Source organism: Colossoma macropomum, unplaced genomic scaffold (assembly GCF_904425465.1).
Source record: "Colossoma macropomum unplaced genomic scaffold, Colossoma_macropomum, whole genome shotgun sequence".
NCBI lineage: Eukaryota > Metazoa > Chordata > Actinopteri > Characiformes > Serrasalmidae > Colossoma > Colossoma macropomum.
Genome location: NW_023494806.1, coordinates 34,290,686 through 34,318,282, shown reverse-complemented (window position 1 = coordinate 34,318,282; position 27,597 = coordinate 34,290,686). Strand labels below are relative to the sequence as shown.

Sequence of the window (27,597 nt, the reverse complement as noted above, 5' to 3'; positions counted from 1 at the left end):
CTGATAGAAAGGCTGAATGATCATTTTCCTGATTAGAGTTGAGAGTTGTTACTTTTGTTTTGCTCTGCTAGTCAGACGTAGTTATGTAATTACTCAGAAAGTTATGCAGTGAATTACATTTACATTTGATTCACACTCTGAATGCACAGGGGAACATATGCACTTGTGAATTTTTCCATCTGTTCAGATATCAAGAATTGGCAAAACATGGCAAAAATGTAAATGTTTTTCCTTCTACAAAACAGAACATCAAATTCAATTCATAATAAATGATCTCCACTACGTACACACAAACACAAATGTGGTATGAAATGAAAGTTTAGAATCCTCACTTTCTCTAAAATACTCATTATCGAATTGCACCGTGCTTTCAGTTTTGCTTAAGAGACCGCAGTGTACGACATTGTGCGAAAATCAGAGACCACCCATTCATGTATTTAATTTCCAGTGAAAAACATATTTAACTAAATAAAATATCATTTTTCAGTGTTTATTCTTGCTAAACCATTTCAGGTTTCCATTTGATTTTCAGGAGAATTGCTTTTAGTGTGTCTAATAAATATGCAGCCCCACCTCCAAAGTTCAGTCTTAGAAGTTGGTGTCGTTATCTGCTCACAATCCAAGTAATCCCAACACTTTCAATTGTGTTGAGGTCTGGCCTCAGGGGTGGCCAGTCCATTGTCCTGAGAACACCAACAGCTTCTCAACAGTGTGCTTAGGGTTGTTATCTCGCTGTAGAATAAATGTTAATCAAGTCTTTTTTTCAGAAGGTGCTGCATAATATATTTAAATCAGTTCATAGTTAATACTGGCTTCATTCAAAAACAAATCACTAACCGTTTTGACTGGAAAGTAAGGGTGGTCTCTGACTTTTGCGTGGTCCTGTCTGCATGCAGTACATTGAGTTGACTTGGCCTAATAAAGTCTGTGGAATTGTTTGCAATGTATAAACCAGTATTCTTGAACACAGGATCATTGTTCAATTTCTCCTTGCCTTTCAGTTCCCCTGCTGACTCCTTGTGCTTGTTTTGCTTGTTCCATCCCCTGCAGCCACGCTTACGTCTCCTACAAGATGAATGCTCACAGTTTACTGAAAGACCTGTCTCACAGTTTTGACCAGTATGGCCTTTCTGACAGCGCTGCCTCAGTCAATCCTTCACGGATGCTTTTGGCAGCCCAACCCAGCCCAGCCTAGCTCAGCACAGACCACACATTTCTCACTCAGTCTCATCTGGGGGAGAAAAAAAACACCCTCAGCCTCAAACGCTCTGACAGATAAATGTGAGACGCGTCCAAAGCTGAACATAAATTTAATTCTTTTTATGTACCAGGCCGTATTTCTTGTTCATAGCAGCAGCTACGGTCTTGTGACCTGAGCCCTGCTGTGCTCTGGATGTGTTTGTATTGCTGATGCTGACAGGACAGGGTCAGGAGAGAGTGAATCTGCTGTCTGGACGGATCAGTCCCACCTGCCTGCCACAGCTCGGCTGCAGTCAGTCGTAGCGCGTATGCTGCAGTTGTTTTTGCCTATTACCCCATTGTCTGAAGACAGTAAGGCTTGGTGATACCTGAAAAAAATGACTATTTTATTGTTAAAATTGAGAAGCTGTCTTGAAAATACTTTTCTATATATACTGTTCAAAATCACTTCAGGTCCATCTAGTCTATCCCAACATTAGGATCTGGTTATGTGTCAGCTATGCATGGACATACAATACTGTGCAAATTCAGAGACCGCCCTTCATTTATTTAAGGAAGTCAAAACAGCCATTAAGTACAAGTTATTCATTTTTAGGAGATGCTTCTGAAGAGATTAGATATAATGATCCACTTTCGTTTTCAAAACTGGACTTCAAAAAATGATTAAAAGCTACAGTGAAAATGGGACTCTAACAACCACCTGGAAGACGTGGTAGACACCAAAACTGCCCCCCATCAGATGAACAGCACTTAAAGCTTTCATCTTTGAGAGAGAGGAGAAAATCAAGCTGCTTCAGATTCTTCCACTGTGAGAAGACAACTCAGCTAGTTTGCTGGTTGCTCTGGACCTCAGCATCACTGAATGCGTTTGGGATTCCATGGAGCGTGAGGAGCAGAAAACGCTAAGCCCACTACTAAGACTGAACTTTGGAGGTGTGGAAAAATAAACGTTTGGATACAGTAAATACTGAAAAAATGATGTTTATTTGTTAAGAGCAATTTTGTCTTAAATATGTTTCCTTTTTCCTGACAGTGAAATTTAAATACCTTGTACTTAATGGTTTGATGTGGTTCTGACTGGGAATGAAATAAAGAAAGGTGGTCTCTGGCTTTTGCACAGCACTGTAAGAGGGAAGGAGGAAATGAGGTCACTCAGACCTTTGTCCAGTGGTGGCAATAACAATGAAGAACAATACCCTTACCCATTGGACAAATGTCATTACCAGCTTTTGGAGCACTGCCATTCCCTCACACTGGACCTCTTCCATGCTGATTAGACCATTGTCATTATCACTTATTGGACTGCTGGCGTTCCTGCCTGTTGGATCAATTTCATTACCACCTGCTGGACCGTTGTCATTCCCGCCTATTGGATTGGTGTCATTGCCGTTTTTGCCGGACAGCTGTTATTCCCACCTATTGGGCCTGTGTCATTACCACCTGTTGGACTTCTGTCATTCCTGCCAATTGGGCCAGTGTCATTACCGCCTGGTGGACAACTGTCATTCCTGAATATCTGACCAGTGTCATTACTGCCTACCTCACCTCTGTCATTGGCACCCATTGAACCAGTGTCTTTACCACCAATTCGATTTCCCATCAGTGAGCTTCTAGGACCATGCCTCACTTTGTGAAGTGTATTTGGTTGTTCTACCAACTGGATAAGTGGATAATACGGTATCTGTTTACTGTTTGGAGAATATATAAGGTTGTGTGATGTTTTCTTCATGTGTTAACAATGCGCTGTGCAACACCTGTCAAACCAGTCATTGTACTGGAAGAAACTATATCATGGCAAGTGAAATCATCTTAAAGCTGGTCTATATTTCTGTAGTCTTACACTTCTCCTTTTGAGATTGTTGTAAGAATATAATGACATTACTTAACTTATTTCTGCTGTTCTACTGTTTATTTCTACTTGGCTTGTGAGAAGCAGAAAGTGCAAGCAACTTCTAAGACTGAACTTCGGAGATATCTCCGTAGATTTCTTTGAGAAACTGAAAGTGAGTCTCCTGAAACAAATGGAAGCTGTAAGATAGGTGAAGCGTGGACACAATAAATACTGGAAGAATGGATAGTATGTGTAAATGTTGAGGCTAATCTTCTGTTTTCTGCTTTTTACCTGACATTGAAAATGAATCACTTGTACTCAATGGCCATTTCTATTTTAAATGAAATAAATAAATGGTGGTCTCTGACTTTTACACAGTAATCATAAGATGATTTCACTTACCAAGATATAATATTCTGCAATGTAGACAGAGTTTAAACTCAGTTTCCGACCCAGATTCAGGCCAGTTTTGATTGGTTCTGTCCTTGACTAATGATAATTCTCAGTCGAAAATTCAGCACGTAGTCAAGGACTGAGCTTGACCTGCATCTAAAATATCTGACTGAGTCTTTAAAGATCTTTGGAATTTAATTTCAGTTTAATTTCTTTCCGTTGTTTAAGGAAGGAGGCCATTATTTCATATTAACCAGTTCAATTGCTAACCGTACACGTTCCAGCAGTTTTCTTATAGGAAATCTGTCACATACCTCGCGCTGAGTAATTGCAGTACAGATCTCTCCAGTGCTTCATTCGCCTACCCCACCTCTCTCTATCTTATCCTCTTTCTCTCTTTCTCTCTGTCAGGTGATGGGATGAAACTCTAGACCTCTGTCTGCTTCTGAACTCTCCACCTCATTCAAATTTTTAATCACAGCTCTAATTCTGGTTTTCTCCCTCAAGGTTTCCAACTCCGGGTTCTTTTCATTACGTTCCCCGACACACACACACGTTCCTGTTCCTTTCTGCCATGCCCATGTTAAAGATTCTCCATCTGTCAGTGGAGAGGCGAAGCATATCTTCAGGTTAGAAAAAAAAGACATAATGACGGAAATGAATATGAATGAATAATGCATTTTACTCCAAACTACCCAAAGACATCATACCAAAAGTGTTAAATCACAGAATAGAAATACTGTCATACAACTGAGCTTAACAACCACATTCCAAAAGGTAAGTTTAAAGAAATAATTTACCAATTTAAGAAAAAGACTTTTTCTGAATCTGAACTTCAGTTGAACTCTCTTTTGGCTTGATTGGTTATTATATTGGTAAAAAAGCCTTTCGGCAGCACTTTACTTGAAACCCTGCTGCAAGACATTGACATATCTATGTCATGAACATGACGTATATTCAGTGATATCGGCAGTTGTCATGACAGACGGAATAACGTCCAGGTCATGACGGCAGTTAGAGTGCACAGCAAAAAGTAGTGAGGTAAACTGTCATAACATCAGACCTTATGGCATCTGTCATGACCTGTCATGATACCTGAACATAATGTGTCATAACAGCATATGACATCTGCTGTGACCTGTTCATGGTATGGTAGTGTCATTATTATATAGCAGGGTTAAAAGTAAAGTGTTACCGGCCTCTTTTCTTTGGTTAAACGTTGCAGTCTCAGGGCTCCAGAGTGGCAAAGGCCACCACACACTGGATGCGCTGCGCAATGTCCAAACATTCGAAACCATTATTTTTAATCAAGTCAAAGTGCGCTGCTCAGCATTCTTACATTACTACAACAAATTCAAGTGATGAGACGACAGAAAGGATGTGGCTTGAAATGTACAGTCAGTCTATTAAATAAACAGACAAATGCTAATACAGTTATCTCAGCTAGTTTTATTAGTCTAGCCTTTTTTCAGCTGAAAAACTGTGAGTGAGTGGTGAGAGGTACCTACCTTTTTTGTGAGAGGTAGTAAGACAATACCAGATGTGATGAATTATGTGTAATTTTATTTCTTAACACTTATAACAGTAGAGTGGAAAAACAAACTTGAGTGTGATGTTAATTGCACTCTCAAAGCGACGCATTCTATGTGGTATTGCTGCACTTTGTACTGTATCTGCTTCATGAGCATCACAGCATGGCGCAGTGCTGTCCGGTGTGCGGCAGCCCTAAAGGTGACCAGTCACTATCAAATATTCTAGATTCCTCTGTTGATCCATCCTTTGAACAGTTTTATTACTGAACCCATACAGCTTGATTCCTACATTTCCCAGAGTTCATCTACATTGTTTCAGCTCAGTGCAGGTGTGGTTATAAAGAGAAGGTTTGGCCATCAAGACTTAAGCATCGCAACTTTTGGTGAAAAGCTATGCTTTCACTTCACGGTAGAAGATTTGAAGAAGCATTTAAGGTTTGGACTTTTTTGAACATTCAGTCCAGACTGGTGTTCTATTCTTTCTGTGAACTCCATTGAAACACCACCAAAAGGGGGACAACAGAGTTGAAGGTAGGATGTAACTGTTAATAACTAATGCGTGAGTTAGAGTTGCTTCCTTTTCCCACTGTCAACCAATGTGGGCATCTGTTGGCGGACGTAACACAGTTAGCAGGTTGTGTTCCCCTTCAAGAGTGTTGGGCCATCCAGTGACTCAGTTTGGAAAGATATGGTGGCGCTTCAAGATTTGGAGAGCGTACATGCCAACCATCACCTTCCCAGCTTGGTAGTATTGTGTGATAAGGAGAGATCTAGGTAGCGAGTGGGAATTGGGGAGGCAAACTGGGAAAATTAAAAATTGCAGTCGTTGTAGTTTCTCTCAATTTTCACCCTTACGCTTTGCCAAATGTCAGCTCCTCTGCTGATGCACACCTGACACCACAGGTTTACTGGCTTCAGTCAAAGACGATGGTACTCCATGCTAAGGATCATAGTAACTGAGCTCCTCTTCCCTAGAGTCCCTAGAATCTTTTTTGATGTGGTCGTAGCCCGATTGGCCTCCGCATTCTGTTACTCATAAACTGTATGTCTCAGGGAATGACTCATCAGAACATTACATGTCAGTACCAATTAGATGACAAACCATCATCACAATGCCTCAAAACATTCTCTCAGCTAAAATATGTCAAATGATTGGAGATACATATATATATATATATATATAGCACTTTTTCATTCGGTGACCAGAAATATCCAGCACCCTGTGACAGCGGGTCAGTTTGCCTACGGTAATTAACGATCTTCCTAAAAATAAAGTCCTATTAGCCTCCTGCCTCCTGCCTCTCGCTGGGTAGCAGCTGGGCTGATGGTTACGGTTAGTTTGACGTGGGAAAGGAGTCAGGATGCCAACGTCCAGACACTTCTCTGCTCCGCGCTGGCTGAGGTGGAGGAGATACGATTGAGCCTGACCACCCCCTGCTGAAGTTCACACCGCGAGCGGCCAGATTTAGTCACTTTAAAATGAGAAGGTCACCCAAGCTGAGCTGAAATGGAAGCTGCCTAGAGAAAGAAAGAGAGGGAGGGAGGGAGGGAGGGAGGGAGAGCTAGATCTGAGAAGGCAGGGGGTGATGATAATGATATTGCTCCATGTGAGATTTGAGTCATAACTAAAAGAGGGCAAACAATTGCTGAGAGGAAAAACTGAGAGAAAGAAATCAGGCAATTGAAAACAACTTGTGAATATAAATGTCTTGCTAACGAGCCATAATAAGCTCGCCAGCCTAATGTATTTATGCAAACTTGTTGAACTGCAAGTTTTGGCCACAATTTATTTTGATGGTCTATTTTTACTTGATTATCCAAAGCATTTGAGTCAGCGTATGGATTTGAATCAGGGTTCGAGTTAAGGCTAGGTTTTTGGTCAAGGTTAAGGTTAGGGTTCGAGTGAGCATTAAGGCTAGATTTTGGTTTGAATTGAAGCTAGTAGTATTCCTCAAACAGGAAAAGATGTTTGGAGGCAAAATGTCAAAGTGGTGTGAGTTTGAATAATGTTCTGAGACCTCCTCCTGACTGCGATTGGTTCACATGTCACAAGCTTACCTGCATCACAGAATGGGTGTCTATTGTTGCCCAATGTCGGAAAGGCCGACTTCTTTTGGTAACACTTGACCTAAAGCTGGCATTTATAAAGGAAAATGACACCCTCATAAGTCTTTATGGCAACTCATATAAACCTACATATAAACCTGGTAACTGACACTTGTTAAAATGTGAAGTTGCGTAGACTAGTGAACTAATCTAGTCAGCTAATCAACTAATAAATCCACTAGTTTTTGCTGTGGGTGGCTGTTGACAAGTTGAGAACAGTGCCAGAAAAACAGCAACAGTGCGGAAAACAGTAAACAGCTTGGGGGAGAGAACAGAAATCAGTTTTACTGAACACAACATATTTTATTTTTGTGGGAATACAAGACAAGAATAAACCAGTCCCACTGCAGACTATGTAAGACTGCGCTGGAATACAGGCTCATAGGCCAGACTGAGTAGGTTTTTAGGACTAACATCTTTGCTAGCCATGCAAAACAACCAATCATGGAACGTTAATGCAGCATATGTGCAGCAAAAACAACTGGTTCAGTGGCCAGGCTTATATCTTACTCTGAAAGGTGTATCTACAGAGATGCAACTTTAATTTGATGAACAATAGTTTCTTCCCATTCAGACAAAGCCACTGCACGGAAGCACGGACAGCCAGAGCCAGTTTAAAGTCTTTTATGACAGGTGGGATTGAGAGCTGTGGTGATGTTAGCGTGCAGTTTACATCGGAAAGTCTGTGCACTTCTGTGGGCAATCTCCAGCCCCTATTAACTGTTTACTAATACTTTATACAGAGCTTTTTACAATTTTATATAGGTAAAAATCAGTTGTTATGAAGGGCTTATGTATGTGTCAGTGTGCCTTATGAATGCAGCCCCACAGTGAAGCGTTAGTATTTTTTAAGTGTACTTAGAACAGCGTGTTCACTGGTAGTTGATTTTGTTTAGTTCATTCATTGTTTGAAATATGCTGCCTTATTGAGGTTAAGGTTAGAGTGAAATCTTAGCTTGAGGGTGGGGACATGGTTAGGTTTAGGCAGGGGTCAAATTGGGATTTTGGAATTAGGAAACCCCTATTTTTCCATGGGTGTCAAGAAAGTGGAGAGTTAATTGTTAGATATGGTTTTACATGGAGTTTCACACAGATACCATGAAAACGTCTTAATGGCTTACCTAAGGCAGTTCGTTTACTTGGCTGTTTTACGTATTCTTTGGCCCGATCACATTTCTTATTTTTACCCCTCCCCCTTTGTTTTCGAGGGTCTCCTTGCCTCAGAGTCACAAAGGGTAGTGGTTGACATCTTCCCCTATGACATGGGACAAATAACAAACATTACTTTATTAACAGGCTACTAGCGGCGCTCTGTAGGTGACCCTGCCAGTCTGCAGTGATAGCAGAGGAGGGTAAAGTTCAGCCACCTCACTGCTGGGCTTTAGTTACATTTAGGACATCATATGCCTTCAAAGAGGAGGGGGGCAATTATTTATTATCACCCACCCCTAATTCTTCAGTGATATAAAGCTTAAGTCAGCTATTCGCCAGCTTTGTGTTCACATTTTCCTGTTCCACCTTAAATGGAGCAGCAGTTCTGATGCCTGAGGAGCCAGAATGTAACTGCTGCACCATTTAAGGTGGAATGGGAAATTTAGCCAGCTAACTACCAAGACATCAGCAAACTACTAGCAATTTTTCATGCTTGTTATGAAGAAATAGACAATAATACACTGAAACGACATTAAACTAAGATAATACAATGGTTTATTTTTAAAAAAGAAAATACTCACATTTGTGGGTTTCTTTGGTCACTTGCTCAGCCATCTTGCCAGCTTTTTTTTCTCATAACACTCAGTTTGGAGTGAGCTTCTGAAAAACCTCCGTTTGGAGGGCGATGTAGCCCTAAACACTTCGCCCTCCCCCTCTAACTCAACAAAAATTGGGACGCCCTATCCCTAGGCATGAATCCGCAAAACGGAGGGCTTAGGGCTAAGTGGTAGGGGCGAGGGGTGAAATGGGATTGGGCCTTTGTCAGTTCATTATTTTCATTTCTGATTCAAGTTAAGAAATGATATGACATCAGGAACTTTCCTGTCCTTCGCAACTGTGCTTTCTGTTTTTAAGTGACTGGTAGAAGAGACTTCACCTCTGTGCAAAGTGTTCAGAGCCAGCCAGTGAGATTTGACATGCTTCTCAAACTACTAGTATTTCTAGCCTTCCTACCAAAAATCATTAATCAACTTAATCAAATTAATCAATTAATCAATTAACCAATAATCTAGACTACTGTTTGAGTTATAATGAAATTTGAACAAATCTATTTATCAGGTCAGCACATCATTAAACAGAGGGAGTGATAAGTACATACATACATGAATGTGAAAATTGGCCGAAGGATAAAAGGAGGATGTGCCACTTAAACATGCAGAGGCAAAAAATAAATAAAAAAAAAAACGAACTGGGCTGGAATGCGAGGATATGAAGCTTTTTAGAGAATATTTCTCAGCTCGGTTTATCACATCCAGTAGTTAAATGGATTTTGTGAAGATTAGATTGGAAACAATTTACATTTCCATCAAATTACAGGACCGGAGCTCAGCTCTGTTTACCATTTACACGAATCAGAGGTGCTGGAGCTCCACTCTAATGCGCTTCGGCCCAGTTCAACCCCCTCGTTCTCGGGTTAGAAAAGCTGAGTACGTAGTTGAAGACAGCATCTACAGCGGACCATCAAAACAAAGTGTTGCCACAGTTTTTGTTACTTCTCTAATAATAACTTATGCAGTGTAGATCTGAATAATAAAAAACCACACAGATGTTTTTTAGATGTTTTATTCAGTATGTGAAGTATTTTGGGGAGCACATGGAGTTATTAAATGATAAATGACAGCGTGATTATTTATTTATTTTAGTTCATGAAAGATGGAGAATACCAAGGCAGATGATTGTGCTGTTTTTCGTAAAGTAAAATCTTTGCATTCACTGGTTCTAAAGACAAAACATTTACCCACGTGACTGTTGATGGAGGAGCTTTTCTCATTTGGCGCTGCTTCTGAAATGATCCCCCGCAGTCTGAGCTCTCCTCAGCTCGAGCTCTCCGGCATTCGTGGATAAATGAATAGATAAATAAATAAATGCACTTCTTTTTGTTCGCTCTGCTGTTTAATATTTCAGTCAACAAATGAAATATGAAGTCCTTTTCTTTTGACAGCCTCTGTTTTCAGGCCAAGGTCAAGTGCTCTGCAGAGCGCTTATCTCCTGCTTTACTGTAACTTCATTCTCTTCCTTGTGGCCTGTCTGTTTCTGTCAGTCCAGTGCAAACCCTGTCCCCGGCTTAGAGACGAAAACCATAACTATACCACGGCCTGTCTCTCCGTCTTCCCCAGGCAACCCTCTGCTTCTGAATTCCTCCATGCAGCCCGAGCTAACGGCGGGCCAGACCTACAGTGGCCCCATCTGCTTCCAGGACACCCTAGACAAAGAGCTCTTTGACCCCCTGCCCGACATGATGGTCAAAGTTCAGAGCTCCTTTATGGTTTCACTAGGTGTGGCGGACCGGGCCGAGTACCACGTCAAGGCGCACACGGAGGGCTACAGTGCTACCCAGGGACGCAAGCCCAACCTACTGGCTCCCAACGGGCCTCTTGGCCCCTGCAAAGCTCAGCTGAGGAGCAGCGGGGTGTTCGGGCACCTGGGCGGACGCTTGGTCATGCCCAACACAGGTGGGTGGCATTGTGAAGTCATTAACTCTTTAAGCTTTTACAGGTCAACGACATCATGCGAGTCCAAGTCAAGTAGCGAGTCAGTTAAGGGCAAGTTTAAGCCGAGTTGTGAGTCAGTTAAGTCCAAGTTGAGTTGTGAGCCTGTAAAGAGTGAATCAGTCAAGGGCTAGTCTAAGCCAAGTCGCAAGTCAGTTAAGGCGAAGTCGAGTTGCGAATCACTTGAGGGTGAGTTCGACTTGAGTCATAAGTCAGTTAAGAGCGAGTCCAAGACAAGTCATGAGTCAGTTAAGGGTAAGTCCAAGTCAAGTCAACTAGCGAGTCAGTTAAGGGCAAGTTTAAGCTGAGTTGTGAGTCAGTCAAGTCCAAGTTGAGTTGTGAGCCTGTAAAAGGTTGACTCAGTGAAGGGCTAGTCTAAGCCAAGTCACAAGTCAGTTAAGGCAGAGTCTGAGTCAAGTAAGGGTGAGTCTGAGTCGAGTCACGAGTCAGTTATGGGCGCATCAGAGTTGAGTTGAAAGTCAGTTAAAAGTGAGTACGAGTGGAGTCGCAGCTCATTTAAAGGCAAGTCCCAGTCGAGTTGCCAACACTTAAGAGTGAGTTCGACTTGAGTCATGAGTCAGTTAAGGATGTGTCTGAGCCAAGTCACAAGTCAGTTAAGGCCAAGTCTGAGTTGAATCATGAGCTAGTTAAGGGTGAGTCCAAGTCGAGTCATGAGTCACTCAGTATGCTATTTGTCCCTGTCTCTGGCCTCAAACTGAGTTCAGTAATCTCAAATAGACTTGCTTATGTGGTTCCTCACATTGTATAACAGGATATTATGATTCTTTACATGAATTAAAGAAGCAAATTTCAGACGCCAGACACTTCTTGGCTAATGAAAGTGCATAAACAGGACTGAACTATTGCTTTAATGCTTCACCTTCTAAAGAAACAGCACTCTCAAAACTATTATCCGTGACTTTTGGTGTGAGGAATCTTTCTGGAAGCTGGAACAAACATTGCGGGGTTTGTTTAGCGGAGGGGTCTAAAGGTTAACAGTTCCAATATTTCTTTGAATCGCCTCAGTGCCTTTCGCCAGTGATCTCACAGCTCTCTTGACACAAAACTTTTGGGAAATCTAGCTAAATAGTATGTTTTTATAGAGTTTAAATAAGTTTTTCTGAATGCTACACAAACATTAGGAGTGAGTGCTCAGACTTGCGTTAGTTTTTCCCCATACAAAGAGGCTGCGGCCCATCACGAACTCAGACATATCGCGGAGAGTATTATGGAATGAGTTTGATTTAGCAAGAGAGATTTGCAGAGTGCTCATTGGTGCTGTGAGACAATTAGAGTTTCCTTTGGCTAAAGAATAATTGATGGGCCTGGTCCTTTCAGGTCCTTATGTCGTAAAGTACTTGGGGCCTCTTCTGAGTCAGTGGTGTGGATGTGTGCATGTGTGGCCAATTGAACGACTGTCATATAACACTCTTACTCTCAGTACAATCCACGTTTTATTTCCTCTTTTTTTCTCCCATTGCAGCATGAATGCCCAACAGACTCTCTTGCAACAACAAAGATGTTTACAGAGACCTGCTTATATATCGCCGTTTATTTACTTCCTACCCTGGTGCTGTCTAGACCAGCAGCTTATGAGCATTCTGCTGCCGTCACCAATAAAAAGCCGACAGCATGGCAGGTGTTGGTTTAATGAAGTCTAACGGGTGCATTACTTAAAGTTTGGAAGGGTGTGACAAAGCATTCATCATGCAAACAATACAGGCAGGTACTGTTCGTACAATGACTTTAGAGTTCATCTTATTCAAGCTTGTCAAAGTAGGAGCTAATAATAGAGGACCTCACATTAAAATGCAAGTAGACGCATTTCCATTAGGCCTGTCACAGTTAATGCATAATTGCCTGATTGCCACCATTTAAACCGATTGCAATTATTTAAGCTTTTTATCTGTTGGTTTTCACCAAAACAACAAAAGCTCTAACTTTTGACTGATGCTATAACGCATTTAGAGGATGGCAGTGAGTAGTGTTTGTTTATCTGATGGTTGTTAATAACACCTTTAGGGGGGGTGGTGAGTAATATTTTTTTTATTGGAGCTCAAGCTGTTAATGTTGTTAGTTAACCACTTAAAAAAAAAACAGGATCCTCCAATGGGTCCCGATTTCTATATGTATGGTTTCCGTACAGTGTTCTTTCAAACAAGATAGGAAATGAATGCTGGTATGATGTCACAAAAAACACACTGCCCCTCATAGATACATTAGCAACCACCTGGGATACCATAGCAATTAGAGATGCACCGATACCACTTTTTCCCTTCTGATACTGATACCTGATCTTTGGCCAATACCGATACTAACTCTATCTAACCTAACTCACCTATAAGTTCTGATAATTATACAATTACATTGTTAAAATATGTCATTTTGGGAAAATCTGCTTAGCTTGGCTAGATGGCATTTACTTGTTGGTTTATATGTAATAAATGCTTAAGAAAATGCATTTATGTTTATTTACTGTACATATTTGATATTTACTATTATATAATTAATAATAAGAACCATGTTTAACAACTTAAGTAAATGTAAAATATATTTATTGTGCAAAACTGTTAAAAACAGAGCTAAACAGTATATAGATAAACCCCTGGTGTTTACACATCAGCACACAGCAGCTTCTCTGGCTCAAAAACGGAACTGAGTGTTGTTTCACATCCAAATTTTGTAAGTCATTTGTGTCTTGTTCACTCGTGCTGCACCTCTGAGTGTCAGTTCAGTAAATATCACGATAATCTCACGATGTCAGTATCAGCAACTTTAAGTGTTTTTCTGGCTTGGTTGAAGTGACAGGCCACGAGACCCCGCTGCTGTGTGATACACCTGACCAAAAGAGGTGCACCGCAGGTGGGGCTAGTAGACGAACAGGCCCAGCAAGCAGGCTGCTATGCGAAAGTCTAAATCGAGGCTAAAGGCTATAATTACGATACTGCGTTTAAGTGCCAGTATCGGCGCCGGTATCTGTGCAACACTAATAGCAATAATCTAGCAACACATTAGCAACCACCTGGCATTTCATAGCAATGACTTTGTCAAGCCAACGTAAAGCCATTTTTCCCCTTTGAGTTACTGAATAGGATGTTTTGTGATGCAATGTGCCTGGCAATTCAAGGACTTAAGAGTATGACCATAAGAGCTAAGAAGGAAAATAGCTAAACAGCTAGTTTGGCCACTTTAGGCTTGTACTTTAATAGTTGCATACAAAAAACAGATTGAGTGCGTTTACATGCACTTAATAATATGATAACTGCAAAACTCAGATTTTGTCAGTAATCCGATCAACGCGTTTATATGCACTTGAGTAATCAGATGATGGGAAACTCCGGGTCCACATGAGTCAGACAGTAATCGGATTTGTGCTTTGTAACCAGCCATAAACTCACAGAAGAACGCGACGTAAATATAACGTAAAACTCAAACTTTATGCCGCGGCTTTTTTTAAACATCGCGCCACTTTACCTGAAAATATGAACATGCATCATTTTGAAGATGAAAAATATTTAAATCGTTTATTTCGTGTTTGGTTTCAGCGCTGCTCCAAAAGTGTTTTGCTGCCGTCTCGTGGCAGTGCCGCTTTTTTATAGCTGGCACCGCGGTCTGTTCTCGGGCATGCGCAGACTGAGACATGCGAAAGAAATCAGAGTAAGAGTTCACATGCATTGAGAAATGTGATTACTGAGCTACTGCCATTCTTTAATATGCAAAATGTTTGAAATTGCATGAAAGTTGTCCTACAAGAAAGAAGTGGCACAGAACTCTAGCACATTAGGCTTGTTCTCACCTGTGTGTGTTTAAGTTCATGGCAGATGTTGTGTGTGTTGTTTCTGTAGGAGTCAGCCTGTTGGTGTCCCATGGGGCGATCGCTGAGGACACTTCCTGGGAAATGTACATGCTCATAAATCAAGGACAGTCCAGGTGAGACCCCAGCTCTCAGCTGAGTAAATACAGCCCTCCATCCTTCTGTCCAGTTTCTCTCTTTCACTGTACTCATCTTTCTTTACTGTACTCATTCTTTGCTGAGTGAAAATACCAGAATAACAGAACTACTATGCTAACATCATGGCAGCTTCAGAGAAAAAATAAATATCCTCAATACGCATTAGGTGGTACATTTAAAAGGTCGATTCTCCAAACTGTACTTTTCACCTTGTTCTCTCTCTCTCTTTCTCTGTACTCTAGTACTGTTAGTGTCTCTCTCTCACATACACAGCGATGGCTGCAGTATGCTCCTTTCAAATCATGCCCTCTCTGCAGGAGCCCTCTGGCTGTTGAGCAGAGACCGATCATGTTCCCCCTCAGCCTCATGAGTAGAATCACAAGTGCCTGCATTTGGTGGTGAGGGGAGGTGTTGGGGGGGGGGTCCTTCTGGAGCTGGCTCCGTTTCCGCATACCCTGTCCTTTAATTGGCTTAAGCAACTTTAAAGTAAGAATAAAAATAAGAGCTGATTTCCGCAGTCAAAGCCTTTCAGCTCCTCACAAGGGGATGCAATTGTGGTTGCATGCATGAGTCGCACCTCAAGATTGGAAATGTAAAAAGTTCAGAGCAGACACGGGTGCTGAAAGTTGCTGCTTCCACATGCTGACCAGGTTTTATTTCCCACTTGCAAAGACATAAATACAGAGTCTTTTACATACAGAGTCTTTTACATACAGGTGCTTTGCATCCAGAACCATGGAGGATTTTCTAGCTGAGCGTATTGATAAACACCCCTATATCATTAAGCAGTTAGCTAACCTGACCCATTTTGGAGGATGTACATGATGTTACAGATATAAACAAATGTCCAGAGTGTTAGCAAGAGTTGCAAGCTAATGCTAGCTTGATTGTATCAATTAGTCTGTAGGCCAGTGACTAGGCAGGTCACGATTGGATGACACCACAGGGATTTCCAGTGCTTGTATGATGTATTCATGTAATGAATGCTGAGTATTGAAAATTATACACATTTGTAAATTCTGTCAAAACACTGAGGTTGAGGGATATAATGCTGTGCTTCAGAGTACAGTATCCTAGGGTTTCAGTTACATAATTTTTCTGTTGTGGCTGCCATATTAGGGACAGAATTTCTGGCTTTGCTGCTCCGCAGGAGCGTAACTAGAGGTGGAAGACGGCTAAAATTACTCACCTTATTTTGGAAGAGAAAAACGTTACTTTGACGAAGTCGATGAAATTGGCTGCAATCCTTATAGTTTCCCCCCCTGAACTCCTGGTCCCACTTAAACTAGTGGAAAGCTAACAAATTTGTGTTTTCCTGACATTTATATTTATCTCATACTCAGCCCCTCTCCCTGTTCTGGAGAGACTCTCAAGGCATTTAAAAGCACAGAAGCCCACCGGCTCTTCACGTCAGGGTGGGTAAAGGATCCCATGGTGTTCCATAAAGAGGAGAAAAAAACTCTTTGTCATCATAGGAGGGTAACGACATCAGCTAATTAACACAGATGTGATCAATGCTAGCCTTTAGATAACTTTTGCTAATGTTATCAGCCGAAAGATGAACAGTCGTCCCCCTAATGGAGCTGCAAACAGCCAGGTATAACTTTACTCTCTGTTTCTGGAGATTTAAATGATGTTTGAATGGAGAAACATAAGCGTTAAATATCAGACTGAATGTCGTGGGTCGGAAAACTACGTTGTGTTTCAACAGACGTGATGTAAGTTTGCTAGAGCAGTTAGTTCAGAGTTCAGCTCCAGTCCTGCAACCCCTGCACTGCATAATTGAGGTTTCCCTGGTTAAAATACCTGATATTATTAGCTAATTAATCCCTTCTTGAGCTGAACGAGGTGTGAACAGCAGAGAGAAACACTAAACTGTACGGTGCAGCGGCTCCGAGCCTGGAGTGTGAAAACACTGAATTAAAGGTCTGTGTGTCTCTTGTCGTTCTCGGCTTCTGCCGCGTCTTGCTGGTGAATCATTCCCAAAGCACAGCAAATTGAAGGCATCGTGCTGAATCCCTGATTCGGTACTCAAAACTATGCAGTGTGACGTCACACAAAATGCGAGAATAGCAGGACAAAAAACAATACAAACTCTAGTTACAATTATCTACTGTAAACCACTGAAACTGTCATTTCCTCCATCCTGAAGCACAGAGATCATGATGTTTCTGAAGATCCCACTTGTCATTATGACCTAATTGTGCAACATTTAGGTCAGGAACGACCTGGGAAACTTGTATTGATTTGTAGCATGATGTTCATAAAAGCTACCACTTGGTTATATTCCTGCTCTCTTCTGGGACAAGAGCTTTGCATTCACATTACATTTACATTTATTCATCTGGCAGACGCTTTTATCCAAAGCGACTTACAGGCGAGGCAAGTATAATTTAAGCGTACAGCTATTACAAGCAGCTACACATGCATATTTCAGGAACAGTGCAGGGCAGTTGTAAGAGGTAAGAACAAAGAGCAGTGTACAGCTCAACGATATACGATGTAAAGGAGACTGTGCAATAAGAAATAAAGCTATATCAAAAGATATAAGTGTAATCGGATCAAATGATCAAGTGTTCACAGAAAAACAGGACATTGAGAAGCTTTTTGATGGTTTGCAAGAAATTCCGCGTGGTGACTGGAGCTAGGTAGCTCGTTCCACCACAGAGGAACCATATATTGAAGAGTTTGGACTGAGACCTCGAGCAAGGTAATAATAGCAACTCAAAACGATGGTCATTGGCAGACCATGGTGGACATGATAGGGCATAGGGATAGGATAGACTCTAGACAGGTGAGTGTTGTTCCAATGATATCTCTGACAGTGAGCCTTAAAGTTTTGTGCTTAATGCAAACAGGTGGCAGGAGCCAGCGGAGTGGGATGCTTTACTTTGCATTGGCTCTTGTCTCATTGTATGAAAAGCTAGGTTGAGGCGTGTATAGCCCTATTCCAGTTGGATTAGCTCATCACTTTTTACGTCTCCTCAGTGATAAAACTTTCACATTCGGATGGCGATAAAAGCACAAGCAAGTTTTTAGTGGGTTGTATTTTCGACGAATGTCATACGTGGTCATATGACGGTGGCCATTATTTCTAGAAAACTAGAATTTGATGATGTTGGGCCCATGTTAATATGCTTGTTACTGCCATTATAATTGCTTCTTTAATCACGCTGCGGGTTGCCACTCTTATGCCTTTTTCATTTCTTTTCCTGCTAATGCTATCTCTGAAAATGGAGTTGAAGATCGAGACCAATTAAATGGTTGAGAGACTCTTCCAGAACATCCATCGTTTTGTGATTCGGGACATGTTTAATATGGAAACCCACACTAAAAACGTGAGGTGACATCTGCCTGGAAAATCGGACAGGACTAAATCAGACCGCTGCTGAGTTCTGTGAAAAACAGTAGGTAATTTGGCCTGTGGTTTTCTCAGGGGAGCAGGGAGGAAAACACTGACATGGCCAATCTGGACGGAAATAAAATAACAAGACGACCACACGGGTGTGTTTGAGACCCGGCCTGACTGCTGCCAAATTTGAAACCTGAACCCAACCTGAACCTGCTTGCTTTAATCATCTGACACGTTTTTTCAGTGCCTTACTTTGTTACTAAGAGCTTGAGTTGATCAACAGAAAGTCACGTCTGTAATACACTAACAGTATTTATTATCAGTATTTTTGAGGAATTGCTGATTGTACCTGAGCATCCACCCTGCTAAGCTAAAGTTCTTCCTGCTACTGCAGAAATGCTTAACAGACTTCAGGCGAGCTTAACAAGCAAGAGGGAAGCTCTGCTGTGATCTTTCACCAACCCAACACATCCCTCTCATCATCCGTGGTTTATTAAGGGGCACTTTCACCCAGTCCTTAAATTCTGGAACTTTTCCAATCATCATCTTGTAGAGCCAGATGCGATCTTGGAGTGAGAAGACGTCTGGGGACAACTTGTTAAACTTTTTGAGCTGGACTACTTCAAAAGAGTGCGTCCCCCTTAAACTCACCTTATATTCACCCTATATACACTGATCAGGCATAACATTATGACCACCTCCTTGTTTCTACACTCATTGTCCATTTTATCAGCTCCACTTACTATATAGGTGCACTTTGTAGTTCTACAGTTACAGACTGTAGTCCATCTGTTTTTCTGCATACTTCATTAGCCCCCTTTTACCCTGTTCTTCAGTGGTCAGGACCCCCATGGACCCTCACAGAGCAGGTACTATTTGGGTGGTGGATCATTCTCAGCACTGCAGTAACACTGATGTGGTGGTGGTGTGTTAGTGTGTGATGTGCTGGTACGAGTGGATCAGACACAGCAGTGCTGCTGGAGTTTTAAACACTGTGTCCACTCACTGTCCACTCTATTAGACACTCCTATCTTGTCAGTCCACCTTGTAGATGTAAAGTCAGAGATGATAGCTCATCTGCTGCTGAACAGTTTATGTTGGTCACCCTCTAATCCTTTATCAGTGGTCACAGGACGCCGCCCACAGGACGCTGTTGGCTGGATATTTTTGGTTGGTGGACTATTTTCAGTCCAGCAGTTACACTGAGGTGTTTGAAACTCCAGCAGCACTGCTGTGTCTGATCCACTCGTACCAGCACAACACACACTAACACATCATGGTCATAATGTTATGCCTGATCGGTGTTAATATACATCTAGAATTCAATGGCAAAACAAGCAAGCACAAGCAAACAAGCAAGCTAGCGAAATGCTATCTATAGCTAACAGGACTGTTTTCCTTGGCAAGAGGTGATGTTTAACTTTACTGCATGTAATATGTTCTCCGCGCATGCAGCTCACATCTGTTCACTTAAGAGGAGTTTGTTGTTATTGAGCAAACCATCACCCCCTCCTTTGAGCTCCGTCTTCACAAGGCGCTGGATTGGTTTTGAAATTTCACACTCAGTTTGTCGCCATTCTAAAAAAAGCCCTATTGGAGCTGGATTAGTTTTACCAGAGGATGTCCAGTAATGTAATCTGGCCAATTCGTATGGGACAAAGGAAGTGTGTAATTTCCCCAAATTACCCCAAATTGCCCAAATCAAATCATCGCCACGTGGGCATTTACATCAGCCACACTTCTGAACAGTAACAACATGTGTGGCTAAATGGTACATAAACTAGCACTGGGCTAGTAAAATAGGTTCATTCAACTTAACAAATGCAGCCCAACAAGACAGAACATGCGTTGCCTTGTGAAAGGTACATTGGAGATATCTCGTGTTCGTCTCCTTGTCGTTCGGCTAAACGACAAAAATGTTGTGGATTTCAGAAGCTCCGTTTTAGCTACTAGGCTTGTCTTCAGGTCACAAAAAAAAGGAGGTCGTTTTCTGTTTCCTGGTTTTGTTATTACATTACTGCAATGTCGATTCAAGCTGAACTACTATCACTGATTTTGGCCCGAAAGCTGATATTTTGTGAAGCACTGTCAGGTTTGGGTCAGGTAGCAGACCTCTATCATGCAAATTTAAACCTGTCCGAATTGTGGCAGGAATCATGGCCTTGGCTCCTTTTTCAGAAAACTTTCCTTCTTGAACAGGAAGGTCCTCGATCCCGGACTGGATAACATCCCTGTGATGCCATCCACTCATCTCTGGCTGCTCCCTCCACCGAACCTGAAGGAGAGCTGGCATGCTTGGCTGTCATTGCTCACTGCATATAGAGCTTTAAAAAGAAACAAGGAGACGATGAGAAGCAATTACAGCGGCCTGGCGCAAAATGAGGGTGTTCCGAGTCATTGTGCACACAGACATAGAAGGAGCTTTCGATCAGGCCGACGCTCAGGGTTGAGAGACTTAACGCTGCAGTAATGTCTATACAGAAAGCTTAGCCTCTGCAACCAAAGCTATTCTATGATGACATAAATAGACATGTTAAAGGCATGTACTTTAGCCTTTTTTCATGCCTTATGTAACACACCCATTGATGCTATGTATTACAGCATATAACAAGAAGAAATAAGGTGCTTGCAGGAACAGGGCTGTGCACGGATTGGGATATGAATAGCTCTTCAGATACTCAATCCGTCCCGGTTTCTGCTTTTAAACCGATTCTCCTCTCTCCTGCCGTGCCTCGCTTCCCCTCTTGGGCCCTTCTGAAACTGTCATCCGCTGAGCTGTCACTCAGCCCCCTCCTTGGCCAGGAGAGACCAGCGGAGAATTGAATTTTCCTCTCACTCAGCCAGATAGTTCGCATTGAACGCTTTCCCCCTCCAAAGCATAATAGAAATCCGTTAAAAACTCCAAACACAATCGACCACAGCATCCACCCCGAAAGGTCTCCAGGTGTTTTTGAATTCCCTTGAAATGCACATGGATATTTTAAGCCCATCAGAAACAATGAAAGCTTCAAAGCTTTTGTCCTGTGTCAGCGTTTTATTCTTTATTTATTTACTCGCTCATTTGTTTGTTTTTTGCAGAGAGCGGCAAGCAAACGCTGATCATTGCAGATAATTTTCAAGGAGTTTATGGCAACACTTTATTTGACCTTGCTACATAGCACTATCATAACCATGTCATTAATATGTCATAGCTATCATGACAGACTTTGTTAAGAAATATAACAGTATCATGTTAACTATTATTGGTAATTGCCATGATAGATGCTTCTGGCTTCTGGTACTGTGGCCAAACAACTATGTCTTTGACCAGTCAGTCCATAGCATATTGTTCCAGGGGTCCAGGTCCTTGCCTAGATATTCAGTAGCGGTCATTAGCAAACTTTAGATATCCATGGTGCACATTGGTGATAGATGCCTGCAGTTTGACATCAACAGTGGCAAGAGCTACCTATGGTTTTTTGAGACGTCTTTTAGCATCTTATGGCCTGCTTTGCTTTTAATTTGCTGGGACGGCCTGGCCAGACAAGGTGCTGGTGGTCTTCACAAAAGAATGATTGATTTCCAGTATTTTGCAAAGCTTCTTAAACCTCTTTCCAGACTTATAGGCATCTACAACCTTCTTTCTGGAGGCCTCAGAGAGCTCGTTTGATCTAGACATAATGATACCATACACTCCAATAACAAAGAGCAGACCAGACACGATACCTGAGGTTTAAGTAAGACAGGTTCCTCCAAGATGTTCCCTAACCATGTTCTAATCATTAGCACCTGACTGGGTGCCCCTGATTTCAATTTGACACATTTGAAGTAGAGATATTTGTAGGGATGTCCTTCTTTTTTCACATAAGAATATTGCAATTCTGTAGGATGACACAGATGTTAATTTTAGGTGTCACTTGTTAAGTTACATCACTTCTATCTGTCAACATTGTTTAATCCCTGAAATGCCCACTTCTATTACACACTTCTATAACCCAAGAACATCTCAGCCAGTTTGCATTGAAGTCCCTGTAGTTACTGAATAATAAGCCTCAGTATGCAGTATGCCTGAAGGTTTAAGGAGCTAAGACTGGATATCTGTATGTCCAGATATGTTAAAAAAGTCTAAACCTGGGGTTCTCAACCTTTTCCACCTCAAGGCCCACTTGTTTGTCACTAAGGCCAACAAGAAAACAAAACTCAGCCTTTTTACTTAACTTCATTTTTGGGAAATTTTAAGCAGAGTGTATCCACTCCTGCAAAATGTAACATGCAACAGTGAACATTAAAATACTAACAGAATGGATCAAATAAAGTGGAATGTCATTTTGTAGCGTTGCAGGTGGACAAAACTAAAACATCGTTTGCCTGATTTCGCAGGCCTCATATTAATGTTGTTCTCCATTTGGAAACGTTTTATACCTTTTTATTGTTAACTCAATTCTTATTTTATGGCAAACTGCCATCTCAGGCCCAGAACGGACCCCCCTGGCACCTGGCACCTCCTCAGTATTGGCCTGGGGACCACCAGACGGTGTTTCAAGGCCAACTCGTGGGCCACAGCCCAGTGGTGGAGAAACCCTGGTGTAAACCTTTAGACTGTGTTTTAATCAACATGCTCATGATGTGGATGTGGCTCATGAAACCCATTCAAATTTCTGAAAATAGATTTAATGTAAACATTGTATTACACTGAAATAGCTTTTTTGTTTGCTTATATTTCATGCATTTTAATTAATCTATGATAATAGAGTTTGGATCTTGAACCATGTGGTGATGTTTTCATTCCCATGTGGGTTCATTTGCAGATAGAACTTTACAGAGAGCTCTTAGAATGAAAAGGTTCGCGTTTGGTCCGTTCTGGAAAAGGTTTCTAAATATCCTAGGATTTTAACGTTCAGAGTTTTGCTATCTTGAAAGTGAAATCCCTGATCTTTAATACCTCAAAGCTGCACCGAATGCAGACAGAACCTTATACTTCTTAGCTGAAACGGCATCTGCTGGGTGATGTTTATGGCATGAGTATGTCAATGTTATGCAGCAGGGTTCAAGCGAAGTGTTACCGACTTTACAAAGTCGTCAAGTCAAGCCATTAATTATACAACTGTTAAACATATGTATTAGGTCTGAAAGAGGTTGTCGCGGTATTACAACCCACGTCTCCACTCTATCAGATATCCATTAAAACAAGACCCCATAAGAAGTAGCGCGGCCGCTAATGGATCCTGTTCATTTCTCGTTAAGTCTGGTGTCTCCTACGGAGTCCCAGAATGCCACGGAGCCAGGCTGCCTGTCTCGCGGGGATGAATCATCAGTCACTTTGAATAATGTGCCTCATTACAGCCCGGGGTAGTGCTAGCGTGAGACCCTCGATGATGTGGAGTGGAATTATAAGGAAGGGGAAAGAAAGAAAGAAAAAAAAACGCTCAGATGTTTTAGATACTGTCTCGCAGGTGTTACGCCACTCCAGACCCAGGTAATCAGTGCCCAGCTTTTACAAATTGTCATCTGGATATTAAGAAACGGAACGCGGCCGTGTAAGACCTTCGGGATGACTCATGAACCTGAGTCGCTTTCAGTGTTGAAACGTTAATTGAGGAAGAAATTATGACTCAAGCCTCTGTTTATCGTGGCTGAACTTTTGTGGGTGTTGAGCGACAGTTCCTTCCTGAGTGCTTCACTCTTGAGAAATATTATGCAAGGTCTTTCGAATAGATTTTCCTCCCGGCTCGTTGACAGGCTCCCCTCGGCTTCTCGAGTCCTTACCGCATCATTAAAGCGATGGCGGACGCATCGAGTCGGGACATTTGAAGTGCCATTGAGGTGCAGAAGCTCTTTCTGATTCACCAGAGTGAAGACTAAGTCACGTTACAGACTCAAAACACCTGCAACACTGATGGTTTCTTTGGGAAGATAAAGACACCCAGCACGTGTTTGAAGATGAAGCACGTGAACAAGCACAAAAGTCTCTTTGAACAATGTGGGGCACTTGCGATGTTTACGCTCCGCTTCAAGTGTTCCATATATGAAGGACTTGTCAAGCGAACTAGTTTCCTAATAACAAGAGTCAATACAGACCAACTAAGAAGATCTGAAGTTGTGTAATTGCTTGGCAACCCATTTGCGGCTAACTGCAGAAGTGTCCCTTCGGAAACTTGGCCCGATCAACGCATCCTCAACCCCTTGTAATGAAACCCAATTTGCTGGGACTCTTGTTCTCACTTGTGGCTCTACGGAGGTTGCTGGAACGAAGAACACCAGGAGGTCTTCTTGTTTTCCTCTGTCCTGAATTTCCATGACAGGCGGGAGCCTTCGTTAGCTCTTCCCTCGTTAATGGGCTTTATTTCATGCCGCGCCGTCGCAAGGAAAAGATGGAAGGCGGCGATAATAGCCTGAAAATTATAAGCAAAGCCTTATGAATATGCAGCAGCCGGTAAACAACTTGCTCTCAGGTGCCCTCTGAGAATCGGCAGCTTTCTCGCAGGATTATGGGCCTCTCTGCAAAATGCTCTGCCTTTAATGATTTTTGATACTGCTAACTTGGCAGTTGGGGTAATTGTTCAGGCAGGCTTGTGTGGTCTGTTTGCACAAAATAGTTCTGGTGGTGCACATTTGATTTGTGCAATGTGTTTGCGTTGCCTGTTTTTTTTTTTAATTGAGCAAGATGAGCTGCCTGGTTTGAAATTGGCTCCTAAGATGAGTGTTAACACAAGCGTAGAAACAAAGTGCTGAACTGAAACAGCTTCTACAGGGAGATTCACTCGAAAGAGGCCCCGAATATTCTGTAATAACTCTCTCTAGGACAAAGCAATCTCAACGAAACAATGTGCAATGTGCTCCTCAGTATATGGAGCTTCGAACAAGCCAGGATGCCCCTGCGTCGGAGCGATGAGTTAGCCGTCGCGACATTTAACCTCCGTTTGCAACGTCTGGGTGAAGACCCTTCATGTGTCTGGCAGAAAACTCACTTCCAGCATCGCATGTAATGCAATCGATTACACATACGTCAAGGTATGTAGCACATTTTTTTGGTTCAGATTGTTTCATCCTAACGGGAGTTACAACAGAATATTCGGGGCCTCTTTCGAGTGATTCTCCCTGTACTTTTCGAATGAAAAAGTCTTAAGAAAAAAGTGTCAGACTTCAATATAGTGGGGCACTATAATGATCTTGTAATGCTCTAAACAGGCCAGTAGTTGGTAAAGTTAACAGTGACTAGGATGAATTATGCATTTTCCAGAGTGCTTGTAATGCTTTTATTAAGACTTTTTGAAAATACGTCAAAAAAAAAAAAAAAATTACATTTTGCTGTAGTTTGGTCCACGTGTATTATTATCAATTTAGTAATAAAATATTAAATTAACAATTTAGTAATTCATATTTGGCTATTAGTCTATTTTAGATCTATTGTGCATTTTGGCTCTTGGAAACAAATGATGGTTGAAACACTGGCTTGACCTAATCAGAGCATTAAAAGAGCTCTGGAAAATACCATAATCACCATATGCTTAATAATGTGGTATAAGCATCCAGGCATTTAGTTAATTGTCAACTACTGGTTTGTCAAGACTTGAAAAGAGCATTATGAGAGCCTTATAATGTCCCACTATACTGACGTGTTACCATGTTTGCTTAATTATGCAAATACTACCACACACTGCAGTAGCTTCATTTCCTTTTACAGAACTAGTGGTCATTCTCTCCTTCAGCATCTCCTCCTGATTGTCATTATTTTCCCACTTCGTTCTAATTTTCTACTTTGTTGCAAAGCCGTTGGGAATCCCAGCTCGAAGACGTCCACAGTAAGAAGTAAATAGCTTTTTGCTGCATTGTGGTTCAGTTTTGGCCTCCAATTCGTCTTTAGTTCAATGTTGTAAGTGTCCCTCTGTTGGATAACAGGGGGGAACCCTGCCTAGTCCATGGAAGCGCCTTCACCTTTTCTAGAAGCTGGTCTTTTGGCTGTATGTTTGGGGTCATTGTCTTGTTGATCTGTCTGTCTTCTCCCCAGATTGAGGTTTTAGGCCACTGGGATTAAATTCTCTTTTAACATCTATTGTAATGTCACTCCATTCATGTTTCCTTCGATTATGTTCAATGTCTCAGTATTATTTGCAAAGAATCAGTCCTTGTCATGATGCTCCCACCTTTGTACTTCACTGTGGTTGTGGTGTTCTTGGGATAAGCTTGATTTATTTTTATCTGCAACCTTTATATTTATGTATAATTTAATGTAGCGTCAGAATTTTTCATTTCAATTTCATTTTTTTTTAAATATATCTTTGTTTATGCTAATAAATACAAACTTTTTTTGGTTCGTATTTGTAAGTACAAAGTCAAAAGACATGGGTGTAAAAGTGTAGAAGTGGATAAATGCAGTGGAATTATATTAAATGGCAAAAACAAAAGGGTCTGAATTGTTTCCCCATATCGTAATCTCTGCCAACACCATGCGGACAGCAAAATGGAGCGTCTTTGTGATGCGTCATGCAAGAGGCACACAATAGACTCGCTTAGCATGTTAACCTGTGGCCGTATAGAAGCCGAATGACCCTCTGCACTCAGCAGTGCACTTACCACTTTTTGTCTGAAATAGATTTATAAGAATTGTTTAAGTTTAAGCTTATATTTAACGGTGTCTCACCCGGCCGGCTGTGCCGTCATACCGGTAACCGCTACACCTCCCACCACCACTGTGCTGTTAGCCTATTTTCCTTTATTATTGTTTGAAGTTTGGCAAGAGCTGCAAAACTCATGTGGAACTTTCTTTTTCTTTCTGTCTTTCCGTATCCCCTGCCAGTGCCCCCTCAGAAGAGAGGTGTGAGATCCTGCTGGGTCCGGAGGTCACATACGGCCCCCCGGGGCTCAGCCTGTCCTCTCCTGTTGCCATGACGATAGCCCACTGCGCCGAGGTCAGTGCAGAAAACTGGAACATTCAGCTCAAGAGACAGACCAAGGACAACAAGTGGGAGGTAGCGTAGAGCCTGCAACGCATCTCTCCTCTCTTGACCTTGCCAGCATTTGAAATTCATATCAGCGTGGATGGAGCCTGTCTTTGATTTATCGTCCTTTCTCTCGTGCAGTTGCTCTCTGCCCAAGCCAGGGTTCAGGTTATCTTTAAAACAAAATTTGAAAAATATCTTTTAAAGCTGTGGCTCATGAGGCAGAGAGCTTGTTTCTTGTCAGATAGGTCCAGCGTAATAGAGATAGTGTTGTTATTATGTAATGTTAAACCCGAGTCTCTTACAGATGCCGGCTGAAGGATAGACCCCAAGGAGCAACTTCAGGTTCATTGCTCAAGGGCACAATAGCAGTAGCAGGAATTTACCAGCAGGGATGAAAACCCACAACCTGCTGGTCCGCGGCCAAGTTCTCTGACTCCCAGGCTGCCGCCGTTCAGAGAGCTTAGCTGTGAACCTTTCCTTATTATGCGCGACGCTAGACTGTTTTCAATCGCTGCTGCCTTACGGCTGTTGCTGGCTGTCTTTGGTGTGAATCTGAGGGTGCCCCGTGGTGGTGAGAGGAAGCGGCATGACGGGTGAGAAAATGCTACT

At 42.0% G+C, this 27,597-nt stretch overlaps 1 protein-coding gene across 1 annotated transcript in view; it reads left to right on the top strand.

Annotated features, from left to right (window-relative positions):
• unc5db (unc-5 netrin receptor Db) overlaps positions 1 to 27,597 on the top strand; it is a 235,336-nt gene that overhangs the window by 173,068 nt on the left and 34,671 nt on the right. Inside the window, exons 11-13 of the mRNA XM_036598580.1 lie at positions 10,392 to 10,727; positions 14,609 to 14,693; positions 26,844 to 27,015. Of these exons, the coding sequence (XP_036454473.1) occupies positions 10,392 to 10,727; positions 14,609 to 14,693; positions 26,844 to 27,015 (593 nt within the window). The remainder of the gene's footprint in view (positions 1 to 10,391; positions 10,728 to 14,608; positions 14,694 to 26,843; positions 27,016 to 27,597) is intronic.